At 58.4% G+C, this 22,598-nt stretch overlaps 1 protein-coding gene across 6 annotated transcripts in view; it reads left to right on the top strand.

Moving 5' to 3' along the window:
- Positions 1 to 22,598, top strand: part of Pbx1 (PBX homeobox 1) — a 236,971-nt gene that overhangs the window by 102,214 nt on the left and 112,159 nt on the right. The window contains exons 1-2 of one of the 6 annotated variants that reach the window (XM_047519782.1): positions 18,042 to 18,753; positions 18,832 to 19,269. The exons of 3 other annotated variants lie outside the window; for them this stretch is intronic. In XM_047519782.1, the coding sequence (XP_047375738.1) occupies positions 18,876 to 19,269 (394 nt within the window). In that variant the 5' untranslated portion in view covers positions 18,042 to 18,753; positions 18,832 to 18,875. Of the gene's footprint in view, positions 1 to 18,041; positions 18,754 to 18,831; positions 19,270 to 22,598 lie in introns of those variants that run through there. 2 more of the 6 variants (XM_047519785.1, XM_047519781.1) reach the window with 2 other exon arrangements.

Raw genomic sequence — 22,598 nt, 5'->3', positions numbered from 1 at the left:
CTCTCATAACTCTTGGGTGCAGAACTGATATTTGAAGTTTTTAGCAAGAATCAGACGGGCGCCCGCCAGTCATGCTGCAGCAGGTTCTCAAGGCCGCTGTCTGCATGCAGGGAGCGGACGTCCCAGCTGCTGGGTCTGCGGGAGCACAGAGGAGAGGCCGGAGCAGGGGGCTGGCACCTGGAGGAGGAGAGGTGGGCAGAGGCACAGCTGTTTGTCAGCTGGTGCAGGTGTCGGCATTGGACCAGTGGTCTGCCCGTGTGGACGAGAGCTGCGGATCAGCAGGGCTGGTGTGCCAACAGGCGTCCTCCATGCATCTGAGTGACGCCGAAGGCGGCTCAGGGTCCCAGTGTGCTCTGGCTGGCTGGCAGCTTGAGGTGGAGCTCTGCGCAGCAGCTTCTGGAATGTAGTTCTGAGCTTTGAGGAACCTGTGTGTGGGGAGACAGTGGACTGAGCACTCTTGTAGAGAAGAGCCTTTGCCAAGAACCGAGGGGTCTTCTTTCTTTTTACTGTCCTCATGTGTTTGGGGTCTCACTGAGACCCACGGCTCTGCTCTGGGACCTGTTTGAAATCTTGCATGATGACGTCCCCTGGGCTCTTCCCGGGGGTCCCTGGGGTGCTCTCTAGGGACCGATTTGTGGCAAGGCCTTGGGGAGACAGCTGCCCTCCCAGCTCTCCGTGCTCCTTCCAAGGCCTGTACGTCCACGTCCACCATGCTGTCCTCAGCCCCACTTAAGGCTGTGTCCTTGAAACACTTCTAACAGTTTGTTAAGTGCCTGCTCAGGTAGTTATTTGCATTGCTGGGAAGCTTCCTTGGTCTGTAAGCTTGGCTAGTCACTTCTGCACATGGATTTTCTGGTGTCTTTGTGTGCACAGAGATGATAACGGCTTAGAAGAGAGGTCCCGGCTCAGGCCGAGCCGCCATGGGGCGTGTAGCTGGCTCTGCGGAGCTCCTGCACGCTCCCTCACCTGGCCCCAGCCCAGCTCCTCCTCAGGACGGGAAGACTTGCATCTACTCTCTCACATGCAGTGGGAAACTGGGAACTGCCACCACGGGCCTCCAGCTGCACCAGGCCCAAACCTCTCTCAAATCTGCCCCAAGATCTCCCTCCATGCCACCTGCCCCTGAGGACCACGACCCACCTCCCAGTCTTCCACGTGGCCCTTCCTAGGGGACTTCCTGGTTTTGCTCTTCCTTAAATGATTGGATTCCTCAGATAGGCTGGAGAAAAGGAGATGGTTTAGTCTTCGGTACTCGAGTCTGTATGCTGTGGTGTCAGGCGGGTGTCCTCTGATGAGGCCTTTCGCTACTCTCCGAGGGGCGAGTCCCGCCTCCCTCCTCTGCTCTCCTCTGGACTGGAGGTTGGGCCCTGCCTCCTGCTCACTGGGCCCCCTGCAGAGCCAGCGACCTTCCTCAGGGGCTCCTGATATTGAGCTGGGAATGAGTAATTGGGACTCGCCAAAGTGTTTAAACACCAGAATTGAAATTAATGTCCCCTCATTGCTGGGTACGCTGACAATACATTACAGCAAACACCTTCCTAAAGTGAAATGAATGTTTGTTTATCCTCATGAAATATACATCACGGTGCTGGGAGAAGCCCCATGCGGGAAGGGGCCGGGCTTCCTGGACTCCAGGCCTGCGGCCATCGCGCTGAGGGTCTGGTGCTTCCCATTCTGTTCTTTCTTTCCTTCTTTCCTCCCCCACCCCCCCTTTCTAGAATAACCTGTCCACAGCTGTGTATCTAGGACATTAATATGGGTTTAATGAAACTCCAGTTGATCTGTCCAGAGATATTGATGAGCAGTGCCCGGCAATATTCATCATCTCCTTGAGGGAGGAAATGAAGGGGATGGGTGAGCAGGTTTCTGTCAGATGCCAATCCAGATGAAGAGACCTGGAACGCACCCTCCCTCACCCTCCGTAGCTGCTTCTGGGATGTGGGTTAGGCCGAGAGGGGACCAGAAGGACCCAGGACAGCCCGGGAGATTCCGGGGCTCACTCAACGTTGATCCATTAAGTGTCTGCCAGTAAATCCATTACCGTTAATTGTATTGCGATGGCCGGCGACCCGCCGACCACATCCCTCGGCTGATTGCACCGCGGGGACGTGCGGCGGAGTCTCCTCCCCCTCCCGGCCGGCCGCCCGCACGCCGCCGCCCCGCCCCCGCCGCAGAAGCGCGGGTCCCTCTCGCTGGTGATACAGTTCTCTCCCTAAGTGCCAAATGTTTCTTGATAGGAACAAGCTACATTTCTTTATGGCTTATGGCAAACTGCCTTGATTACTTCTACTGCTGTACCCATTATGTGAATTAAATATGTATTCAGTTGCATGCTGCTCGCGATGTTATTGCAGGGTGACATATGGTACCGACTCAATTAGAATGAAGCTCGCATCAGATAACCCTTCTGATTACACGCACCCTGACCGGCTCCGCGGCCGCCCTCTGCGCGCCGGCTCTCCGAGTCTGCAGGCCGCAGGTTTTCATGATGGGTTATCATCGCCCTCCTCGGATGCGGGCAGGGGCTTGCAGAGGCGGGGCGTGGCAAAGAAGCGTGTCAGACAGACGGACTGACAGGCTCGAGGGGCGTGGCGGGGGAATTCTGCTTGCCTTGGGAATGAGCCTGTGACATTTATTTTCTGCAAGCGGTTGCCAGTCCTGCCATGGAAGGTCTCTGGAGTTGAAGTGAGTGCAGAGTGTGCGATTAGGGACGGCCCTTATGAAGGCCATCATTTTAAAAAGAACGCTTCTGTTTGTTTTAAATGGAGAGCCGATCCTCTGCAGCAGCAGTGAGTTCTGCTCTAGTGGTGCACCTGGGTCTGACATGCTAAGCGTTGCTTCTCCTCAGCACCCCGAGTGGGCGGGGCGGGCTGTTCACCCCCATCTTAGGGATGAAGCCATGGAGACACAGCACGGCCACCCGCATCACAGCTCCAGGTCACAAGCCCGAGTGAGGAGTAAGCTGCAGCAGTGCAGGGGCTCTGAAGGCTCATGACGCCACGAAGCCACCAGGGATGGATCCAGACGCCACACGTGCTTGCTGGAGCGTCACCTCCTGACGTGACGTGACGTGATGTGACCAGGGAACAGTGCACCAAGCACAGCCTGGAGGTGCCGTTCCCTCCTTCCCAAGCCCACCGTGTTTCCCGGCGTTCCAACATCACTCCGCAGGGCTCTGCCTGCTCTGCCACCCCCCGGGCCAGGCAAGAGCTAGAGACACACACCGTGGGGTCCCCCTGGCCTCACCCTCCCAGGGAGTCTGCAGGAAGCTCGGCTTTCCTCCAGGGCTGGTAGAAGCCTGCCAGACCCAGGTGGCCTGGTGGACACTGCACTGCTGTCCAGCAGACTCTTGCCTGTGAGCAGCTGGAGTTGGCATGTTTGCACACCTTCCCTGAGAACTGTGTGCACCAACAGGACCCTGCAGGAAACACCAAGGTGCACAAAGCTGATGGCCACAGGCTCATCCTGGGCAGAGGTGAAGGACAGGCAGGGAGGTGCAGGTGCGTGAGGGCAGGGGAGGCCAGCAGTGCCCTAGAAGCTTCCCGTCTGTGTGCCTCCGCAGCACCTAGGCCCTGCTGCAAGTTCTGCGGTCCCTAACAAACGCCGGCTCACCAGCGAGTGAGCGAGTGAGCCCGGGGGGCTGAGGTGTGGGGCAGGCCTCCTGCTTCCCACTGTGGTGATAACACACTTCACACTTAAAGGCCCCTTTCAAGAAACGCAGGAAAGGTAAACAAGAAGTGAACACAGGTGGTTTTCTGTGGAGGCCAGGTGTGAGCAGGACAGGGTGAATGGGACAAGGGTGGGGCCGTGTAGTCACCACAGTGGGTCTATTGTAGGTGTGGGGTGTCCTGTAAAAGTAATGCCTATTTTAAATGTAGACTAAAAAAGGCTTTGAGGAGCCCTAGCTTACCTAATCTTCACAGAAACGGTTTCGAGGTTGGGGGGCTTTTTTATCAGGTTCTTAAAACATCAAGGAGCAGAGGGCCAGTTGGGCTCTGCATGCACAGCCCCTGGGAGCTGGGCCCACCTCTGCTGCTCCCGGGGCTGTGCTAAGTGAGGGACCTTGCTGTGTGGTGTGTGTTCCGGAGGCCTCTGCGGGAGGAGAGAGCGTGGGAGCCTCGTGTGCCAAGCGTGAGCAGTGGCGCCAGCAGCTTGGAGCTGGAGAGGGGAAGGCGTCCACCTGATCCAGGGTGGCCCCCAGGCCCTGGCACCTGTGGCGGGCGAGGGAGCTGCCTCAGTGCCAGCCTGGCTTTGAAATGCCAGAAGCCCCTGGTCTTGCAGACTCAGGACAGCATAGCGCAGGGCTTCATGGCCAAGGGCGACGTGTCGACGGCCTGCGTCCTGCCCCTTCCCTCCTCCACTGCCCCTTGGCCTCGAGCAGAGATGGGGCTGTGCCTGGCTGTCCTGGCCTGCCTTGACTCGGCGCCTCCGGCTCCCTCTGCAGCTTCACGGGCTCTTGCTCTGGGGGCCTCCCTTGTTCACAGCAAGGGCTCTTCTGGAGAATCACCTGAGAGGCAGAGTCACAGGACGCCTGCAGCAGGTTCTGTCCGCTCAGCCACATGCTGCTGACCATGCAGACCGCATGCCAATGTTGCCCTCTGCAGAGTTAGGCTGCGTCTCAGCCCCAGCACACCTGGCATGTCCTGTTTTGTTTTCATCTGAGGACTCCGCGGGCCTCCACATCCCCACAGAGGCCCCCTCCCGGAAGCCTTCAGGTGACTTCAGCCTTCACAGACACTTCCTACTGGTTCTGAGAGGTCCAGGCTGGCCACCTTCTAGAAGCTGCTTTGTTTTTGCAGAGGGCACATCCTGTCTCCCAGGCCCTGAGAATCCCCAGCTGGCATCCAGCCCTCCTGCCACGTCCTGCCACACTCGGTGCTTCTGGCCTGTCTGTGGCTCACGCCTCGGTCTCTGTCTTCTGCAGGTGGCCTCCTGGAGCCTCTGCCTTAGCCCATCCCTGCGGTGCTCCCAGCCCGCCCACGCCTTCGTCTGTCGTCCAAACACTATGGCTCACAGGTCCGTCCTGCATGATCTCACTGAGGACCGGGGCCTGCCTCTTGTCAACCCTGCATCTCCAGTGAAGAGCAGGTGGGCAGAGAAGCCCCATCCAGTAAATGTTTATTCAATACGTGGCAAATTAATACCTGCAGTTTCCGTGAAGATTGCTTTTGTGAGATCTCACAGGTAACTGCCTGGCAGGAGTCTCCGCGCTCATGGCCACAGACCCTTCAAGCCCAGCATGTCCACGTAGGCCTCACCAACCCCGTCCCATGACAGTTCTCCTCCCTGCGTGCTCTCTCCTCCTCATCTGCCCCATCCAGAAACTTCCTGCTCATATCAGACTCTGAACCTTCTCCTACCCCTCCCCCACCTCCGTCAACAATCAACGGATTTGCATCGATCCTGCCAGCAAGCCTGTCTCGGAGGCCTCGCTCCAGGATGTGCACGGGGGAGAACACCAGGTCGAGCACCTCCTGCCTCTTCTCAGTTCGCCTTCTCCCCGTCGTGCTCAGTCCTGGTGCCTCCCCCTGGCATGGCGCTGTGCCCTCCACGGCCCTCTGCCCACAGCTGCCAACGGCCTGTCCCTCGGCCACTGCCAGGACACACTTAGCATGCGAGACGTGCTTCCCTGACCTTTCTCAGAACTCTGTGTGGGTCGCTCCACGTCAAAGCTGCAGCCCCGAATCTCAAGCGTGGTGTCCTGACGCGCTGTGAAAGGTGTCACAGGCAATCTCAGCCTAGCGATGGTCCCAGACCCGAGGTCTGCACGTTCTCCGAGGACTCACAACCGATTCGGATCATCTCCATGGACGTCACTTGAATTCCCACGTGCCTTCGTGGGCGGAAGAGGCGTGGCAGGCACCTGCTGGGAGGTGTGCCTCCGGGCACTCCCCTGGCCGACCGACGTCCCGTCCCCATCGAGGACACTGGGCCAAGCCTGCAGCAGGTCTGAACTCCAAGGTGTGGCCGCCGAGTCTGTGGTCCAGCCCTGCCCGCGTCCCCAGGCCTTGGCTCTCACTGTCCCCTCTCACCCTGTGCTGAGGACACTGAGGCCATGTGGGACCTAAAACCTGCGTGCTTTTCTCAGATACTTGAAGATCGTCTCTTCTGGAAGTTCCCTGCCTGTCGTCCCTATAGAAAACTTCTGACCATTCCATTCCTGGCAGAGCCTTCGCCTGAATACCCTGGTTAAGTCTTGCCAGGTCTTCCATGCGTCCACTCTCCTGTGACCCGCTGCCCCACACGTGGCCTGCGTCCACTCCTGTGACTCTCACTGCCCCTCTCCTGACCTGCGTCCACTCTTCTGTGGCCCTCACTGCCCCTTATGTGGCCTGTGTCCACTCTCATGTGGCTCTCGCTGCCCCTCTCGTGACCTGCGTCCACTCTCCTGTGGCCCTCACTGCCCCTTATGTGGCCTGTGTCCACTCTCCTCTGTGGCCACCCATTACACTTCACATGGTCATCTTGATGTTGGGCTGCAGGCCCTTTGAAGCAAAGGCTTTTTGTGTCCTCCCAGTCTTTCAAGACAGGCCTGGGCATGTGGGCGGTGCTTGTGGCCTCCACCTTCCCCAGAGGCAGCAGCTTGGTGCCACATAACTTGATGGCTAGCAAAAGAGTAGCCCACGGGGGTCCCGGAGCCGCTCCAGGGCGCCCACCGTGGGAGGGTGGCCCCTGACGTCACATGAACACGCGCCTCTCGGTTCCTTTGTGCAGCGTCCGCTTGTGAACTGTCCTGTGAGATGGTGACTTAGGTCAAGCGGGAAGACGTACGTGGGAAAATTGGGGTCCAGCATCCAGTAGGTAAGCAAGGCCATCGGCGGCCGATGCTAGTCTAGTGCTGGTTGTCTAGCGAGACGTTCGGGCTGCGGTGAGTGGAGGCCAGTGGTCATGGGGGGCCGTCGGCTCTGAGGGCGTTGGCCTGTATGTGTGGGCTGCGTGAGTGTGGAGGGGGACTGAAGACAGCGTCCAGCCAGGAGACAGGGGACTGGCTGGGGCAGGAGAATGGCACCTCGGGAGTGAACGGGATCAGACGTTTTGAAGGGGTTTTTAAAAGGAAGACTCACAGGGCCTGGAGGCCATCCAGGTAGGGAGGCCCAAGGGAAGTTTGCAGTCGGGTGGCAGGATCCTTGAAGTGGTTGTCAGCGTGGAGTCCGTGAAGTGTCGGGGACACCGGCACAGCGAAAACGAACAATGGCCGTTGCCCAGCGGCCGAGGAAGTGGTTACAGGTGCCCCAGGGCTGGCTGGCAGGGCTGTCCAGGTCGAGCAGAGGAGGCTGCCGTGTGTGAGGTGCAAACCAGACCGCCGTATACCACCCTCTGTGCTCCATCCGTGGGGCCTGTGATCTGGTTGCAGGGGGAGAGTTGGTGTTGGAGGACAGGGAAGGGCACAGACCAGGGTAGCCGTGGAGCCGTGCTGCCTTCAGACTGGACTCTCCGTGACGATGAGCGTTGGGACCACTCTTGTGTCGTCGCTGACTTTGTCCTGGTGCTGGGGATGGAGCCCAGGCCTCTGCTCCCCGGGCCTGCACCCCGGCAGGTGCCCACAGCTGCACCAGCCCTTGCTGTCAGTGTCCTGTCGGCCTGGCCGCTGGCTCTCCTTCTCTCCAGCCTCCCTCCGCCAGAGCTCGCTCTGCCTTCGGCCAGTTCCTCCTGAGCTCACCAGCTCTCGGACCTTCTTCCTGGCAGGAGACCAGAGTTTATTGAGTAACTGGACTAGAACAAAATGACGGTGGGCGTGGGCTTGGGCTTCGGGTCGGAACGGCCTGACTCGTTCTGCGTGCTGTCTTCTTGTGACGTTGGGCAGTCTCCTCAGTCTCCACGTGTTTCCTGGGCACTGGGGGAGACCACGTGGCCCACCTTAGGACTTGGTGCTGGGTCATGATGGTCATCTCTAGGGTGAGGGAGCAGCTGTGCTCCAGCTGTGGGACTGACCATCCGCCAACACTGCCTGCAAACCGGAGAGGCCATGCCCTTGTTCCCACTGTGTTCCAGGTGGTATAAGGAGGCCCCAGGACACTGACCAGTCCCCAGTATTCTGACCAGTAAGTACATGGAACAGCTTGCCCTGCGTCGCCCAGCCATGAATCGCAGAGTGGGGACTTGGGCCGGGTGGAGGCTGCAGAAGCCGAGGCCTTACTAAGCGAAAGCCCTGGAGTCCGCCAGGCCTCGTGCCTGCCCAGGCTCTGAGTCCCCAGTGTGAAACGCCTGGACGTCGGCTGGCGCCTCTTACCTTTCGCCTTCCTCGACCTCAGTGTCGGTCATCTGCTCACGGGCCCCTCTCTCTTCAGTGTCACGACCCTGAGTGCAGGGACCAAGCCCACCGCATCTCATCTCCAGTACCTTCTTTACAGAGCAGACCGCTCCTGGTCTGCGGGACGGAAATTGCATGGAAAGCCCAGTGTGAGGGGACAACTACAGCCACGTGGTGCCAGGAGGTCACTTTCGCCCTTCTGTCACCAAAATAGAAGAATCAAGGTGTCAAGGAGTACCGTGAGCAGCCATCGCGAGGATTTAAAATGAGGAAATGACGTCACTTGGACTCACATTGGTCCTTACGTACCTTTTACCCCTTCACAAAAGTACGAAGCAGGTCGTGGAAGCAGAAGCGCCCCTTGCTGCCTGGGCCAGACAGCAGTGAAGGGCGAGGACAGCTCCCTGCCTCGGGCACCTGCTCTGTCCGGGGGAACGTCCCTCAGGCTGGCCCGAGGCCGGGAACGTGTGCCTTTTCCCGGAGCTCTGTGGAAGCGCTCAGGGGTCAGGGGTCCAGTTCTGCTCCTGTGTCATCGGGAACCCACGTGCGCCAGTCTCCCTGGTCCCTGTCATCCCGGACGTGGGTCCTCAGCATGTCCTTTGCTCTGCCCCGCCTCACCGGGTGGACACGGCCCTGGGCGGATTGCCTGCAGGGGCCATCGAACCTTCACTGCTCTGGGGCACAACGCTGAGTCACGGCAAGACGATGACGGAGCACAGAGCAGTCCTTTCTCACCAGGGCAGTTGTACACCTGCCGCCTCTCACTCTTGCCCTCTCAGGAGCAGCCTTGCAGTGGAATAGGGGGAATTGTGGGGTCGCCTCGGGCGGTGCTCGGGGAGAGCCCTCCACTGTCCCCTGGACCCTCGTCCCCTCGTGCCTGTGCATCCCGAATTCATCTCTACAGCTGAGTCCCGCCCGGGAGCCAGTGTCCACCTGTGCTCCCTCTGAGGCCGGTGAGAGTCGGCACATGAGCTCCAGGGTCTCAGACCAGAATAGACCCATGTACTCAAACCTGGGCGGCTCACTGGTCAGCACACCCCAAAGCCGCCCCTGAAGCCCCTTCCACTCCTGTTTCACATGCAGTTTTTGGACGTCCTGACCTGAGCCACACGTGGTAGTCACCAGCATCTACTGAGCCCTTGCTAACGCAGACACTGTCCTACGTGCACGGAGGTATCTGCACTGGAATGCAGGTGACCCTGCTACCCCCTTGTCTCATTTTGACAGGTGAGGACACAGCCCTGAGGGCTCAGAAACAGGGTCCTGTGGCCCACAGACGGCTGGGTTTGGCTTCCGACGTGGGGACTCATAGCCCACGATCTCCGCAGTACCATGCTGGCTCAGGCTGCAGAAGGCAGCAGGTGTTGAAGGGAACCCAGATGACTGGACAAGCCCACGGCCCAGCCACGCAGGACAGCTGTGACGCTCTGCGGAGTGTGGCCCGGGTGAGGGTGGCCCAGGTGTGCACACTGCACACAGAGAGGCCTGGGTGAGGTGGCATTTGTCATGATAAATGATCAGTGTCACAAAGAAGAGGTTAAATGACATCAAAGCTTGTGTCTATCTGTCCTTTAGACATTTCTAAAAGAAGGTAGGTGGACGCCTAAGGGCATTTGAAAGGTCACTGTCTACATTGATGAGCACCCAGCAGCCTCCTCAGAGCCAGGTACCTGGGAGGCAGGCTTCCTAGAGGGTCTGTCCCCCAGGGCTGAGCCTCTCCTGGGCTGCCCTCGCTCCTGGGACCAGGGTCTGTTCCCTGCAGCCTCCCCTGAACAGAGACTGTGGCCGAGGGCTGCCCTCCGCTCTGGCCTCCTGCAGCAGGGGCCTGTACCCTGTGGCCCTGCCCCGGGGGGAGCCTTGCTCCGCTCCTGCTCTCGGCTCCTGGCAGTGGGCAGAGGCAGTGCTGGGCCTGGGTCCGTCCCTGTGCAGAGCACCACGGGCGCCCAGGCTGGTGGCCGGGCACCAGGAGAGGGGGAAGCACGCTGGACCGTCCCTCCCGGCCAGCTGGGAGTCTGCAGAGAGGGAAGGAGAAGCTCGGCTCCGCTCCCACGGCCCCGCGTCCCTTTCTTTTCTCTTTGTAGAATAATATAAAATGAAAAAGCCCAGCAGAAAGGCAGCCCGCTGCTGTCGGCCCGGCGTTGATGTTATTTATTTTCCTCAGTTGCTGCTCTGGAAGCCCGGAGTTGACAGAGCGGTTTTGTAGAATAGAAACATTATAGACTGTTACTGTCAGAGTGTTAAATGTGATGGATAGAGAAATAGAGGCGAAGGAGGGGACTTAATACTGAGAGCCAGGGTGCTCATGGGAAAATAAACCATCCGCACATAAGAAATGAATGAGGTAATGTGGCGGGAGGTAATGGGCTCTCGCGACACCGGAACAGAGACGCGCTTCACAGGGGTGCTTAACCCTGGCCGTGCCGACTCCCTCTGCGTCCCAGTGCGTTTGCTGGGTCCCCAGTGGGAGCCTGTGTGTGGCTTCTGCTCTTGATAAGGTGGCGCAGCAGCCTGTGCACCAGGGAGCTCGGCGGTTCCTGGGGGTGCGGGACCCGTGGCTGTGGGGCAGGACGCCCCGGGAGAGTGGGTCAGCAGTGGCAGGGAGGGCAGGTCCAGGAGCCTGTGGTGACTCAGGGCCCGGGAGATTCGTGGGATGTGGTCCCGGGTGACCACCCTAGCTGCTTGTCCGCTGACCAGAATAGGACGACCTTACTGCAGCAGGAGCTGTGGCCGTCTTCAGCACCCGCTTGTCCAGCACGGGGCTGCTGTGCCGGTGATAAAGTGGCGCTGCCCGCGAGGCCCTGCAGCAGAGGGGACGGTGGAAGGGACCCTGGTGAGAGCGTGCGGGGTCCAGAGTTGCCGGGTCGGGTGAGAAGCGTCTGCCTTGTGTCGCGTGCTGTGACCCGCCTCAGTGTCCTGGTGCTGGCCACCCTGCCCTGCTGGTGACAAGCATTCAGTAAATTATGGGAACTCAGTCGGTAGGGACCCCAGCTCGCTCCCTGGCTCTCGGGCCATCATCTGCTGTGATGGTTTCTTCATCGCTGACACCAGGGTAATGCCCCCTCATAAAATTAGTAGCAAGCGCCAACAGCGAGCTTCTCAAAATGCAAGGCTCTGAAACCTCACGCAAACAGAAAGTATCGTCATCTTTCCATCTGTTTTCAGTAACCAGACCATGGATGTGCATGGAGAGGGGCGCAGGGTCCCCCGCAGCTCCCGTACTTCCCCACGTCGCCGACCCTGTCGGACGCTGGGGGTCAAGTCGGCAGGGGCCTGTCCTGCTGCTTGTTGGGTGGTGTTGACGTGGGTCAGAGGGGCCTGCTGCACTCCTGCCAGGCCCCCAGCCTCTGAAGGTGCGGAAGTTCTCTCCAGTCCTCTCCCGCGTCCCGCCCAGTCACAGAATTGGAAGGGCCCCTGGCGAACAGTTTGGAAATGGCTCCTGCTGAAGCACAGCCCCCGCTCCAGGCCTCCTGGGTCTCTCCAGAGCTCCTCCCCTCCGACACCATCAGCCAACCTCATCCCCCCAGTGCCGGCGGCTGCCTGTGAAACCTGGCACTAAGGGCCCTGTCCTTGCCCCAGCCACAGGACAGTCCACATCCTGCTCGACTGTGATTGATGTCTTGCACTCAGAGGGGCTCGGTGTTTCCATGGGAGCAGAAGGTCCTCGGCTGGCTGGCATTGGGAGCCTGGGTCCTGACTCAGGCCGACACGTGGTGGCAAGGTGGGCAGAGCCCCTTGCAGGCCCTGCCCCCTTCCCCATGCGGGGCCCAGCCTTCCCAAACTGGGTCTCCTGGTCTGCCCAGGCTTGTGCTCTGCTGCTCTGCCCAGGCCTTTCTCTCCTCGTCCTGTCTGCAGTCCCTGTCTGCCCGTCACGCTTTACTTCTCTCTGTCCCCAACAGTGCTGGACCTGGGACGAGCCCGGTCCATGGTGGACTCGTTCCTGCTGCTTGTGCCCACGTGCACCTTGGGCATGGCGACCACCCTCGCTGTTCTGATGAGTCTGTTTGTGGAGCCAGGGTTCATGGTGTGGCCTTTCCCACCACCAGCATCACGTCCTTGTTCAAAGGTGTCAGGGTTCTGGAGTATTTGGGGTGTCCAGATGGGGGCAGTGGTCATAGCGGCTGAGCAGCCGAAGGAGGCAGGGGCACTAGGGACGGTGCAGATGCTCACTCTTCTGCCCTCCTGGTTCCGGAGCGGATTGTGCAGTGGACAGCGTCTGTGGGCTGGAGAGGCCCACCAGGCTGTCAGCCTCCAACAGTGGGGCTGTTCTGCTCGGCGTCCATTCTGAAGGCAGCGCCCTGCCTTGGGGCCTCCCTGCAGTCCCAGGAGAGCCCCCTCGAAAGCACACTCTAAGCCAGCTCCTCGCGGGTCCCATGGTGGCGTGTCTGAGAGTCTCGTGAGGAGCCCGCGCTTCTTGCCATTTGCAGGAAGCAGAGAGATGGTGGTGGCCTGGCTCCTGCTCCCAAGGCCCATGGTCCACGGCGGTGGAGGGCAGCTGCAGGGGCTCTGGGTGCTCTCACACGCGCCTGGTCCCCACAAGGGGATGCACGCTTGTCAAGGCCTTGCCCGCTCTCCCTGAGTTGTGATCTGCACACGTCCCTGGGTCTACACTATGTGCACACTGTCCGCTTTCCTTTTATTGATGGTACTGTGACCTGTGACTCAAGCCCGAGACCTCCTGGTCTACAGCAAGAACCTGCCGAAGAGCAAGTCCTTTGTGGACTCCGACCACACAGGCCAGCACGGGGCTTCCCCCCCTCACTGGGGTCTAGGTTTCCGGGAGCGCCTGCCCTTGGGAACCACCGAGGTGCTGGTGGGTGCAACTTTGTTACGAGGGGTACCTGCGTGGCACTCTGTTCTGGGGACCTGGGAAGGAGGGCACACTGTGCTCCTCGTCCCTCCTGCCACCATGAGGCAGGTGCCAAGAAGGGACTTCACATCTGCCATCGTCGATTGCAGTGTGCGTTGGGGCCAGGAGACGGCGTCGTTCACGGCCTTGTGCTGGGGAGGCCGGGCGGTGAGGACGTCAGAGCTCAGCTCCCGAGTCCACACCCTGCTGCAGCCACCACCCGGCACCCGCCCTTCCCCAGCTGAGGTTGTCCTCAGGTGAGTCTCTTACCCTGCTGAGTTGTGTTCGGGAGTGTGTGCTCACGTGGCCGTGTCTGCCTTGTGTGGGTGCCTGGAGGTGTGTTCACTGTGCTGTAGGCCATTTCAGTGCAGAGAGTATCAGCAAATCGTGCCACGTCCATCGATAGCCAACCATGAAATGTCTTCTGACTTCAGAAGTCCTGGTTTTTCCAACATCCCCTCTACTCCTCTCTGCTGTGCTTAGAGTAGGAAGGCAGAGACCCCTTTAGCGGTGACGTGGATTCGTGAGAGACGAGAATGTGTTTGGCGTGACTGGTTGGTGTGGAATGGGTTGCTGGGTAGGCCACAGATCTGTTGTTCCTCTGTGGCGGGTGGGGCGGGAGAGGAAGGGACCGTCCCCCACACGCATGCACACGCACACACATAACACAAGATGTGTCTGGCTTGTTACCATGAGCCTAGGCTGTCCCAGCCCAGGGGACCCAGTGGCCTTGGGCCCAGGTGCCTGTGACATCCGGGTGGCTGCCCTGCTGTCTGTACCCTGGGCCCCTGGCTGGCCGACAGAAGTCCAGGAAGCTCCAGCTGCCTCGGCAGGCCGGACACAGCCTGCAGCCTGGGCCAAGGCCGAGGCCCAGGGGTGGTGTGGGAGGCGGGGAGGGGATGCTGGCTCCTCCTGCCCTCTCCCAAGCCCCGCCTCCACAAGGACAGTGCCACCCAGAAAGACCCAGGCACTATGCCCAGTGGACTCTGCCACTGAGCTGCTTGCTACAGATCTCTTTTTATTGGCATTTCCTCCAATTTACCAGCCTCGAATTGCATTTGAATCAGTGAGAGAAAGAGCGGGAAGAGAAGGGAGGAGCCCCCCTCTTGGAAACGCAGCTCGCAACTGGCTTTATTTGGTAAAATGCTGCAATAGATGCTTGTCAGAAATAATTTATTCCTGTTAGCTGTAATCTGAAGGAAAACAGATACAAGTCCTATAGTTAAAAAAAAAGTAAAGTCGACTTGCTTTCGCTGACAGTACAAAGGTGTCATATACAAGAAGGATTGACACAGACCAAGGGGTCTTGTGGGAAATATGATAATAACTATAAAGAAGACAGATTATTCCCCAGTCGCCAACATTCAAACCTTTTTACAGTCAGTTCAAACATATAAAACTTTATTGCTCTAGCAGAAAGGGGAACAATTTCTGGTTGCACAGCTTTCCCAGGGCTGGGTTTATACTGTCTGTGTTATTGCTCTATAGTGGCATTTTAAAGTTTATTGAACAAGACTTTTACAATTGAAGGAAGTATATAAAACTGTAAATTTATTAGATTTTTCAGGATAAGTGCCCTTTCTAGTTGTGCTCAAGAATTCGGAGCTTGAAACTGCTAGTTACAAGACTTATTAATATTAAAGACTGAGAGTGTGCACATTTTATACCTTAACAGATCTCAAAAATAACATTATTGTATTACTGCACGTCAGAGCTCTGATGCTATAGACACGGGTGGATGCGCCCTATAGGACTCTGCGTTCCAGATTGGCTTGATTTCACTGGTGAATGTGGGCTTCTGCTGAGCCTTGTTGCACTTGGTGCCTGGGTCTCTGCTCACTGAAGGGCGTCTCCAGGCGAACGTCCCTCAGCCCTCGTGTGGCCCGCGCTTCCCAGCCTGCAGGCGTGGTGCAGGCCAGGTGCAGGGTTCCCAGGGCACATTCATGCTGAAGCCGTACCTGCAGCAGCCACAGGTGCAGGCACCTTGGGACGAGTCGAAGGCTCCCGAGAGGAATTCTTCCTGGCTCTCATCCTGAGCACACCCGTGCTCGGGGTGCATGGCTCTGGGTTGCAGGGTGTCCTGTGCACTGTATCCCTGGCTCCTTCCCAGGAAGCCATCACTGTCCCTTTCCCACTGTGACAGCCAAAAGTGCCTTCAGACATTGTCTTGCGTCCCCTGGGGGCAGAGTCTCTCTGTTGGGAGCCACTCACCCACATGATATCACAACATGTCCAGAAAAAATACTTTCTACAGTAAATAACTAATATTGGTTGGGTTTGGAAATTTTTTAAAAAGTTATTGTTATCAAATACAATGAATTGCAGGGTTATTTACTTTCAGAAATACGTGACTGTGGATTTCTTTTAAAAACACATTCCCCAGGGGGTATCGAAACTCGGTCTTCAGAGATCTACCTGCAATCCTTGAGGACCACCTTGCTGTGTTGCAGAGAGCCCTGTGATTTGCACAGGACTGAGGCGTGTGTTTTTAGGCCAACGCATGCGTGAGACCACATTTCACATTCTCTTTATATTATCTTATGATTAACCACTGATATGCTCTGCCTTTTGATTTCCATATGCATATGCAGAAACACATGTATATGTATAGCTTATGCACCTAACAGTGAAGGGATTCAGGCGCACAGAGGCAATTTTGATTATAATTTTCTCATGTGACAGGTTTAATTTTGCAATACCATCAACTTGTCTTTAATTTTCAATTTGTATTCTAGGATTTTGCACCCTCTTCAGAAGGTCCTCGTGCGGGTAGATGAGGAACACTGAAGGGTGCTCCCGAAGCACCTGTCCCCCTGTACCTGCCAGACGCTGTGTGAGCGTCTGCGGTGCGGTGCGCGTTGGTCTGGGACTCGGTGTGATGTGCCTCGTGGCACAGCATTTACTGGAAGGACTGAGGGATGAGAGGACAGGTCCCGAGGGGGTTGGAGCACACTGGGCATTGCTCTCTGCCTGCCCAAGGTTGGGCGTCTACCCTTGGGTCTTTGCTTCTTGTTTTAAATCCCAGGTGCTTAATTCCTCTGAAGGGACATCGCAGGCGGTCTCCTTGCTGGTGTTCGCAGAACTGGGGCCTCTCCCCGGCTGCCTGCGGTGTTAGTCACGTGACTGCCGTCTCCGTGGTCCCCAGGCCGTGGGCAGGAGCTGTGGTGCCTCAGCTTTACTAAATGACTTCCAGAGAGCTGGGCTCCTGTAACGCGGTAGTCAGCAGACGCCTGGGCTCTGACAGGGCACCTGTGCCCTGCTAGTGAGCCAGGAGCTCCGCTCATGTCCCCTTTCCTCGCATTTGACTCCCCTAAGTCACAACAGGCCTTGCTTGAGCTTTGACCTGCTGACAGGCATACCCCGTGTGGTCCCAGCTCCGGGAGCTGCGTCCCTGGGTGGGGAGTCTTGCCCGTGAAGGGTCCGTGTGCAAAGGTGGCTTGAACCAGGGCCCCTGGGAGCACACGTGGTGAACTGCCGCGCCCACAGGCACCACCCCGTGAGTGTCCGTGAACCCTCAGCGGGTTCAGACCCTGAGCCAGGTTCATGCCGTCCTACCTGCTGGGCACTCGTGGCCAAGGAGGAGACTCCTGAAGTGTCTCCTTCGCCTCCTGGATTCCCAGGTCCCACTTCTAGCAGCTGCCGTCTCAGGAAATCCCTCACCCTGACCAAAGAATCCCCGAAAGGACGGAGAAGGCTCTCGTGCCACTGAACGCAGGGAGACTCGGCGCCACGCTCGACCCGAGCTGGTGGATGGTCCCTGCCAGTTGGCCATCTGCAGCGGCAGGCCGAAGGGGAGGAGCAGGAGCAACAGGAAGCAGGAACGTCAGGCGGCCAGGCGGCCTTGAATCTTTCATGAGACCTTGGTTATTCTGGTCACAGCCCTGCTGACACGGCCTGGAATGCTGATTGCAGGGGGAGCGTCCCCACAGAAGCCAGCTCAGCCTCCCGGGTTCTAGCCTGCCTCTCCAGAGTGTTTTGTCATTTTATCTGGCAGAGTTCCCACAGGGTCCAGGAAAGGAGTGGGGAGGACGCTGGGGGGCGGGCGGCGGGCACGTGGGGAGATGGGAGATGCCCACCCCGTCTCCCACAGGCCCTGTGCCGAAGCCCCTGGAGCTGCTCAGGAATTCACTCCAGCTTCCTGATGAGAGGAAGGAGAGAGCGTGAGCAAGCCCGGCAGAAAAGAATTTATGCCTAAGAGCTTGTCTTGGGAATGCAAATGGGTTTCAGAGTCTCCAAACCAGGACTTGGTTTAGGGGAAGGGAGAAAAGGTGAGGAGGAGGAGGGTCTGCCCCTGAGGCAGGCTGTGTGGGCCAGATGGGCCTCTGGGCGTCAGGTGGTGTCAGGTTGCTTACCGCAGTGGCGCGGGGGACCTTGGCCCAGACCCAGGCTCCAGGGACTGGCACACAGCGTCCTCGCTGAGGATGCCCTGCCTGGCTGGGGCACAGCTCGCTGCAGTTCCGCAGCTGGGGTTTGTGGGTCCGCTTGTGCCCACATTGGGGGTCACACGTCTCAAAGCCAACTGCGCGTCAGCCCTGGGAATCAGAGAGAGCCTCAGCCAGTGCGGGCCACAGAAGGGGGGCCGGGCACCGACGTGGTCACTGGAGTCCCCACAACACGAGGACAGAGCCAGGCTAGGGCTGCAGCCTCTTCTCTGGCCCAGGGACTGGCCCACATGGATGTGCCAGGTGTGCTTGTGGGTGGCCTTGTATGTCAGGCACTGGGCTCAGAGCGTGGAGCCTGCAGTCTTCACAGAAGTTTGCTGCATGGGGCCCAGAGCCCCGGACGCGGAGGCCGAGGGGCAGGCGAGGCACCATGGGGAGCGTTGCTGGGCCTCAAGCGCAGGCTCTCTGCAGAGCATGTAGGGCCTCGAGCAGCGGCGCAGCGGTGTGCCGAGTCCATTCCTCACTCCGGCCCCCACTCACTGAGTGCTTATGGTGTGCAGGTCCCGCGCCCTGCCGGGGCACGGCTCCAGGAAGGTCGTCCTCCAGCTGCCCAGTGCCTCTGCCAGGGCAGAGTGTGGCGGCAGCCGAGAAGCCTGCATGCGGGGTGCTCTCCGGACGGCTGGCCCAGGGTCGGCAGCACCCAGAGGCAGGGGGCTGAGGCTCACCCAGTGTCTGGGGTCACTGCCGTCACCATCTTCTGCCCCATCGTCTCCACCTGCCCCTGCTGTGTGGCTCAGGAGAGCCCACGCTCATTGGAGAAGGGGGTTGTGGATGAAACGGGCCCAGTGCTGGATCAGGAAGCCCTGCAGTCTGGCTGGCCTACAATCATGGAAGAACAAAGCTAGACTCCCTGAAACAGAAAGAATAAGAAAGCAAAATGGAAGGGGGGAAACCCCTTCAGGTTGAATCAGTGGCTGCTGAGCTGGTGCTGCGAGGGGATTCTCCTGTCTCCAGGATATTTTCAGATTCAGATGGCAATTAGGGAAAGACCCACATGACCTTGAAACACAACCTTGAAACTTTCGGAAGGCTGAGTTCCGACCACCAAGCCAGGGAGTGCAGACCACCCACCACCGGGCTCCTCCCTAGACGATGTCGTCAAGGGCAGACCACCCAGCGCAGAGCCTCACAGGGTCTCAGCCCTTCCCTTGGTGATATTGCAGAGCAACCTAAGCGGTAGCTGGGAGAGCGTCAGAGCAAGGCAGTGTTGAAAAGCCATGAAAAAGAATCACGACGGAAATGTGCCCGGCTCCCTTCAGCGGGCAGTCTCCATGCCCTTCCCTCCTGAGTTGGCGTGCTGCAGGAGCACCGCCACGGGTGCTCCGTCGGCCGGGGGATGGCGTGGAGACAGGCGGGCGTGCAGCGAGGCAGGGACTCCAGAGGCCACACGGACTGTGGCCTGGACGTGCACTGTGGTCCCAGGAGGCCCCTGCATGTGGGCGGCAGGAACTGTCCCTCGGCTTGTGAGCAGCTCTGTGGGATGCCTGCCTGGACGTGGCCCACGCGCCCTGCTGTAGACGCTGGCTTTGGTGACTGTTTCTTCCCCTGCAAAGCAGGGTGGCCCTCTGCACATCAGGAAGCCATGCCCAGAAGAGAGCAGCAGCCTATGCCTGCGTCCGATGAGCTTCTTTTGAGTGACCTCCTGTCCTTCCTTTTACTCCTGTTATTCTTTGTCCTCCTTAGTAGAAAGCCACCAGAAGTTGGATTTAAATGGAGGACTTCCCCGGGCTGTGAGTTCACTGATGATGCACGTGGCATGGAAGGGCTGGGTTCCTAGGATACCGGGGAGAAGACGCTCAGGGTTTAAGGAGGAACAGGCGTGGGTAGAGAAGAGGGTTGGAGGCAGAAGACCAGGTCAAAGATGCTTCATTACTTGAAATACGTCAGAGCGAGAATGCCGAGTTCGAGGCTGAGGGCAGCGGCGGGGTGCAAGCTGGGCACCGTGCCTGTCCTCCTGAGGGGCCCTGGCCCCCGCTGGCCCCCTCTGGTCAGCCAGGCAGCCTGCTTGCTGTGCTCTCTTGCAGGCTCCCAGCTGCAGCCCAACCCCAGTCAGGCAGTGCACACACCAGGGCCTGCGCAGGGCCCTGTCCAGGCGCCCACCGTCACGGCCGTCCCCGCTCCCCTTCACGCCAGTCTGTTAACTTCCAGTGACAAAAGACGGGGAGAAGCCAGCTTTGGAAATTGCTTTCAGGATGCAAAGTCCCCACACGTGTGTGCTTGTCCTCTGGAGCTCGGTCTCCTGTCGATGTGGGTGAGGTGAAGGGAGGGGCAGACCCCAGTCGTAAATACCAAGCAGCTGAGGGCTCTGAAGAAGCCCATCTGTGGGGGCAAGAACAGGGTGGGCGGCAGGACCGGCCACTGGCGTGAGTTGGGCAGAGAGCGCCGGCCCTGTGGGTTCCCCTTGGCAGATTCCTTTCTTTTCTCCATAAGAGAATCAGAAGGGCCCCATCTGCCTCCTAGGGAAAGGTCATGCTTGGTGCCTGGGAACATCTGGGATAGGGTCCAGTTCATTATGCCACCCAGAAAATCAACACAGCCTCCGCTGGAAACCAGGGAAGGAGAAGGGATTTAAAAAAAAAAAAGCCCTGCCGTGGTCGGCAGCTCTCTGCCTGCTGTCTACAGGCGGCTGCTACCCACTCGTTACAATTAAAATGAAGTGTCCGTCAGCGGCTATCTTCTCTGTGTGGCCCATATGTTTCTGAGCTGATACTGTCCGGATTATTCTGTTCGGGAAAATGATAACGGCTGTTTATAACCTTGGCAAAGGCTGAGGCCTAATCAGGCTGGAGCACATTTTCACCGACTGGCTGATAACGGGCTGTTAGCAGCCTTATCGCTGGGGAGAGATAGGCCAAAATAAGCAGATCCGTGAGCACAGGAGCCCAATCGAGTGGTGCACACTCTGGCCCTGGCTTTATTTTTAGATTCCCTTTTGCCGGTTGATATCAGAAGGCTCACAGGAAGGAGGTGGGGCGGGGGTAATGTGTGCCCAATGGGGTCGGAGTAAGGTGGGGGACGCTAGTCAACAGGAGAGGCAGAGGGTCAGCCCTGCTCCTGCTCCGGGCTGCCTTCCAATGAGAAAAAACACAGCAGGTCCTGGAGACAAAGGAAGGGAGGTGGCCTGCCGGGCCTGGTGTGTGGCCGCCTCGCCTGGCGGCTCAGCACCTCCCTGCGGAGTCTGTGGAGTCTCCAGCGAAGCAGGCCAGGCGCCTCTCCGCCTCTCGGCGTCCTCTCCTGTGGTGGGGACTCTCTGTGCTGCCTCTATCCAGCTGCCTGTGCAGGGAGTGACTTCCCTGCCCACGCGTCCTCTCCACAGGTCAGAGGAGAGGAAAGGGACAGGCTGAGCCCTGAGCAGAGAGCCTCACATCCCGGCCCAAGGGACCCAGCAAGTCCTTGGTTCACCAGGAGCCTCTCCCCAGGGAGGAGCTGGTGGGTTCCCGTGGTCTGTCTCTCCTTCAAGCCTCCAAGGAAAGGCCCTTGGAAAGCCAAATCTGGAGCTAGCTTTTGCTCACATGTTGAAATAAAAAGTAGGAGATGCTGAGTTCGGGGCAGCAGCCCCAGTCACGTCAAGGGAGAGACCGGAGGGGCGGCTGCAGCAGCCAGAAGCCTGGTGTGGTGCTGGGTGGAGCCAGCCTCGCACACGCCCAGCAAGCCTCCACCCCAGGCCCCCGCGGGAAGTCTCGGTTTTCTTGGTGCAGTCTGCACAAACCTCACGTCCCTGACGATATCAGGTCCTTACCCCCTGTTCTGTCTGCCTCCACTCCTCTGCTCCGGCTTCCCTCCATTCTCCCACTTTCTGGGAAACTGCTCGGCTCAAGGGTCACTTTGTCTCTCCAGAACTCCAAGCGTGGAGTCAGGTGGTGGGGAGAGGGGCGAGGGTCCCAGTGCCCGAGAAGGGGTGGCGTTTTCAGGGACACACAAGGCCCTGGAGCATATCACCATTACCATGCTGATCTATTGACAAGGCTCACTTTATTCATGAGTCCCAACCCTGTTCCACAGCCCGAAAGGAGAAACACCTGTGCCTCTGGGACCAAAAAGTCGAGTGTGTGGGACCCACGAGACACTGCAGGGAAAGGGACAAGTAAACTGGAGGCAGGACTCAAATCCAGTTCTCTGGTTCCGACCTCACACGTGGCAACATGGCCAGCGGCTGAGCAGTTCAGCACGTCACGCCATCCACGTCCACAGAACGTCTCTATGGAGGCTCAAAATGCAATGAGGTCATTAAATGATCTGTTTTAAAAATCCAAACTGAGGTTTTTCTACACGGATTCCTAGTCTTCCTTTTGGAAGTTAGTGCTAATGCCTTGATGGATTAAATAAAGGAAATCCTAAAACTGTCCTCACAGAATTCAGAGGGTGTGGAAAGCTAAAGCTGGAAGGGGTCTCACGTGGGACCCAGACCGAGGTTCTCTTGGCCACCAGACCTTTGATCATGAGTTCCTTGCACACAGGCCAGGCCCGTTTGTCACACCATGTGCAGGGGGTCACGTTACCTCGGGTGTCCGCATGGGGAGTAACATAGTGCTTGCCAACACTCACCGCCTCTGCTGCAAAGGCTGCGTGGTGGTGGAGGGCGGGCCAGGAGCAGTGTTCCTTGGCTCTGTTGGGAAGATGGCAGGAAGGGAGGTCAGAAAACCACACCAGAGCGACATCCACATTTAGGTCCGAGTGTCCTCTCAGATGGAACAGCTTCCGCCTTCTTCAGGTGGACTACGAGTTCTCTGACCTTTCCAATGCAAGTCCATTCTGTCAAGAGACTGAGTTCTGTGGTTCTAACCAGCAAAGCTCACTGGCTGCAAGTGTTCAAATCACCATGTCTTGGAGCTGGAAGGATCCACTCTGCAGAGCACCTCCTCATTTTGCAGACGAGGGAGTGGATCCCCCAGAGAGGGGACTGACTAGTCCAGGGAGCCCAATCCAGGGCTTGAACTAAGATCTCCACCACTGGCTCGGTGCTTTCCTGTCTTTGGGGTGACTTAGGTTTAGTCATAGGATGATGCTTCTAAAGGAAATCTCTTAAGTGATCACACCACTGCTCGTCCATCCTGAGAAG

This window comes from Sciurus carolinensis, chromosome 12 (genome assembly GCF_902686445.1).
Source record: "Sciurus carolinensis chromosome 12, mSciCar1.2, whole genome shotgun sequence".
Lineage (NCBI taxonomy): Eukaryota > Metazoa > Chordata > Mammalia > Rodentia > Sciuridae > Sciurus > Sciurus carolinensis.
Note: the sequence above shows the minus strand (reverse complement) of the source record. Positions and strands in the feature narration are given on the sequence as shown.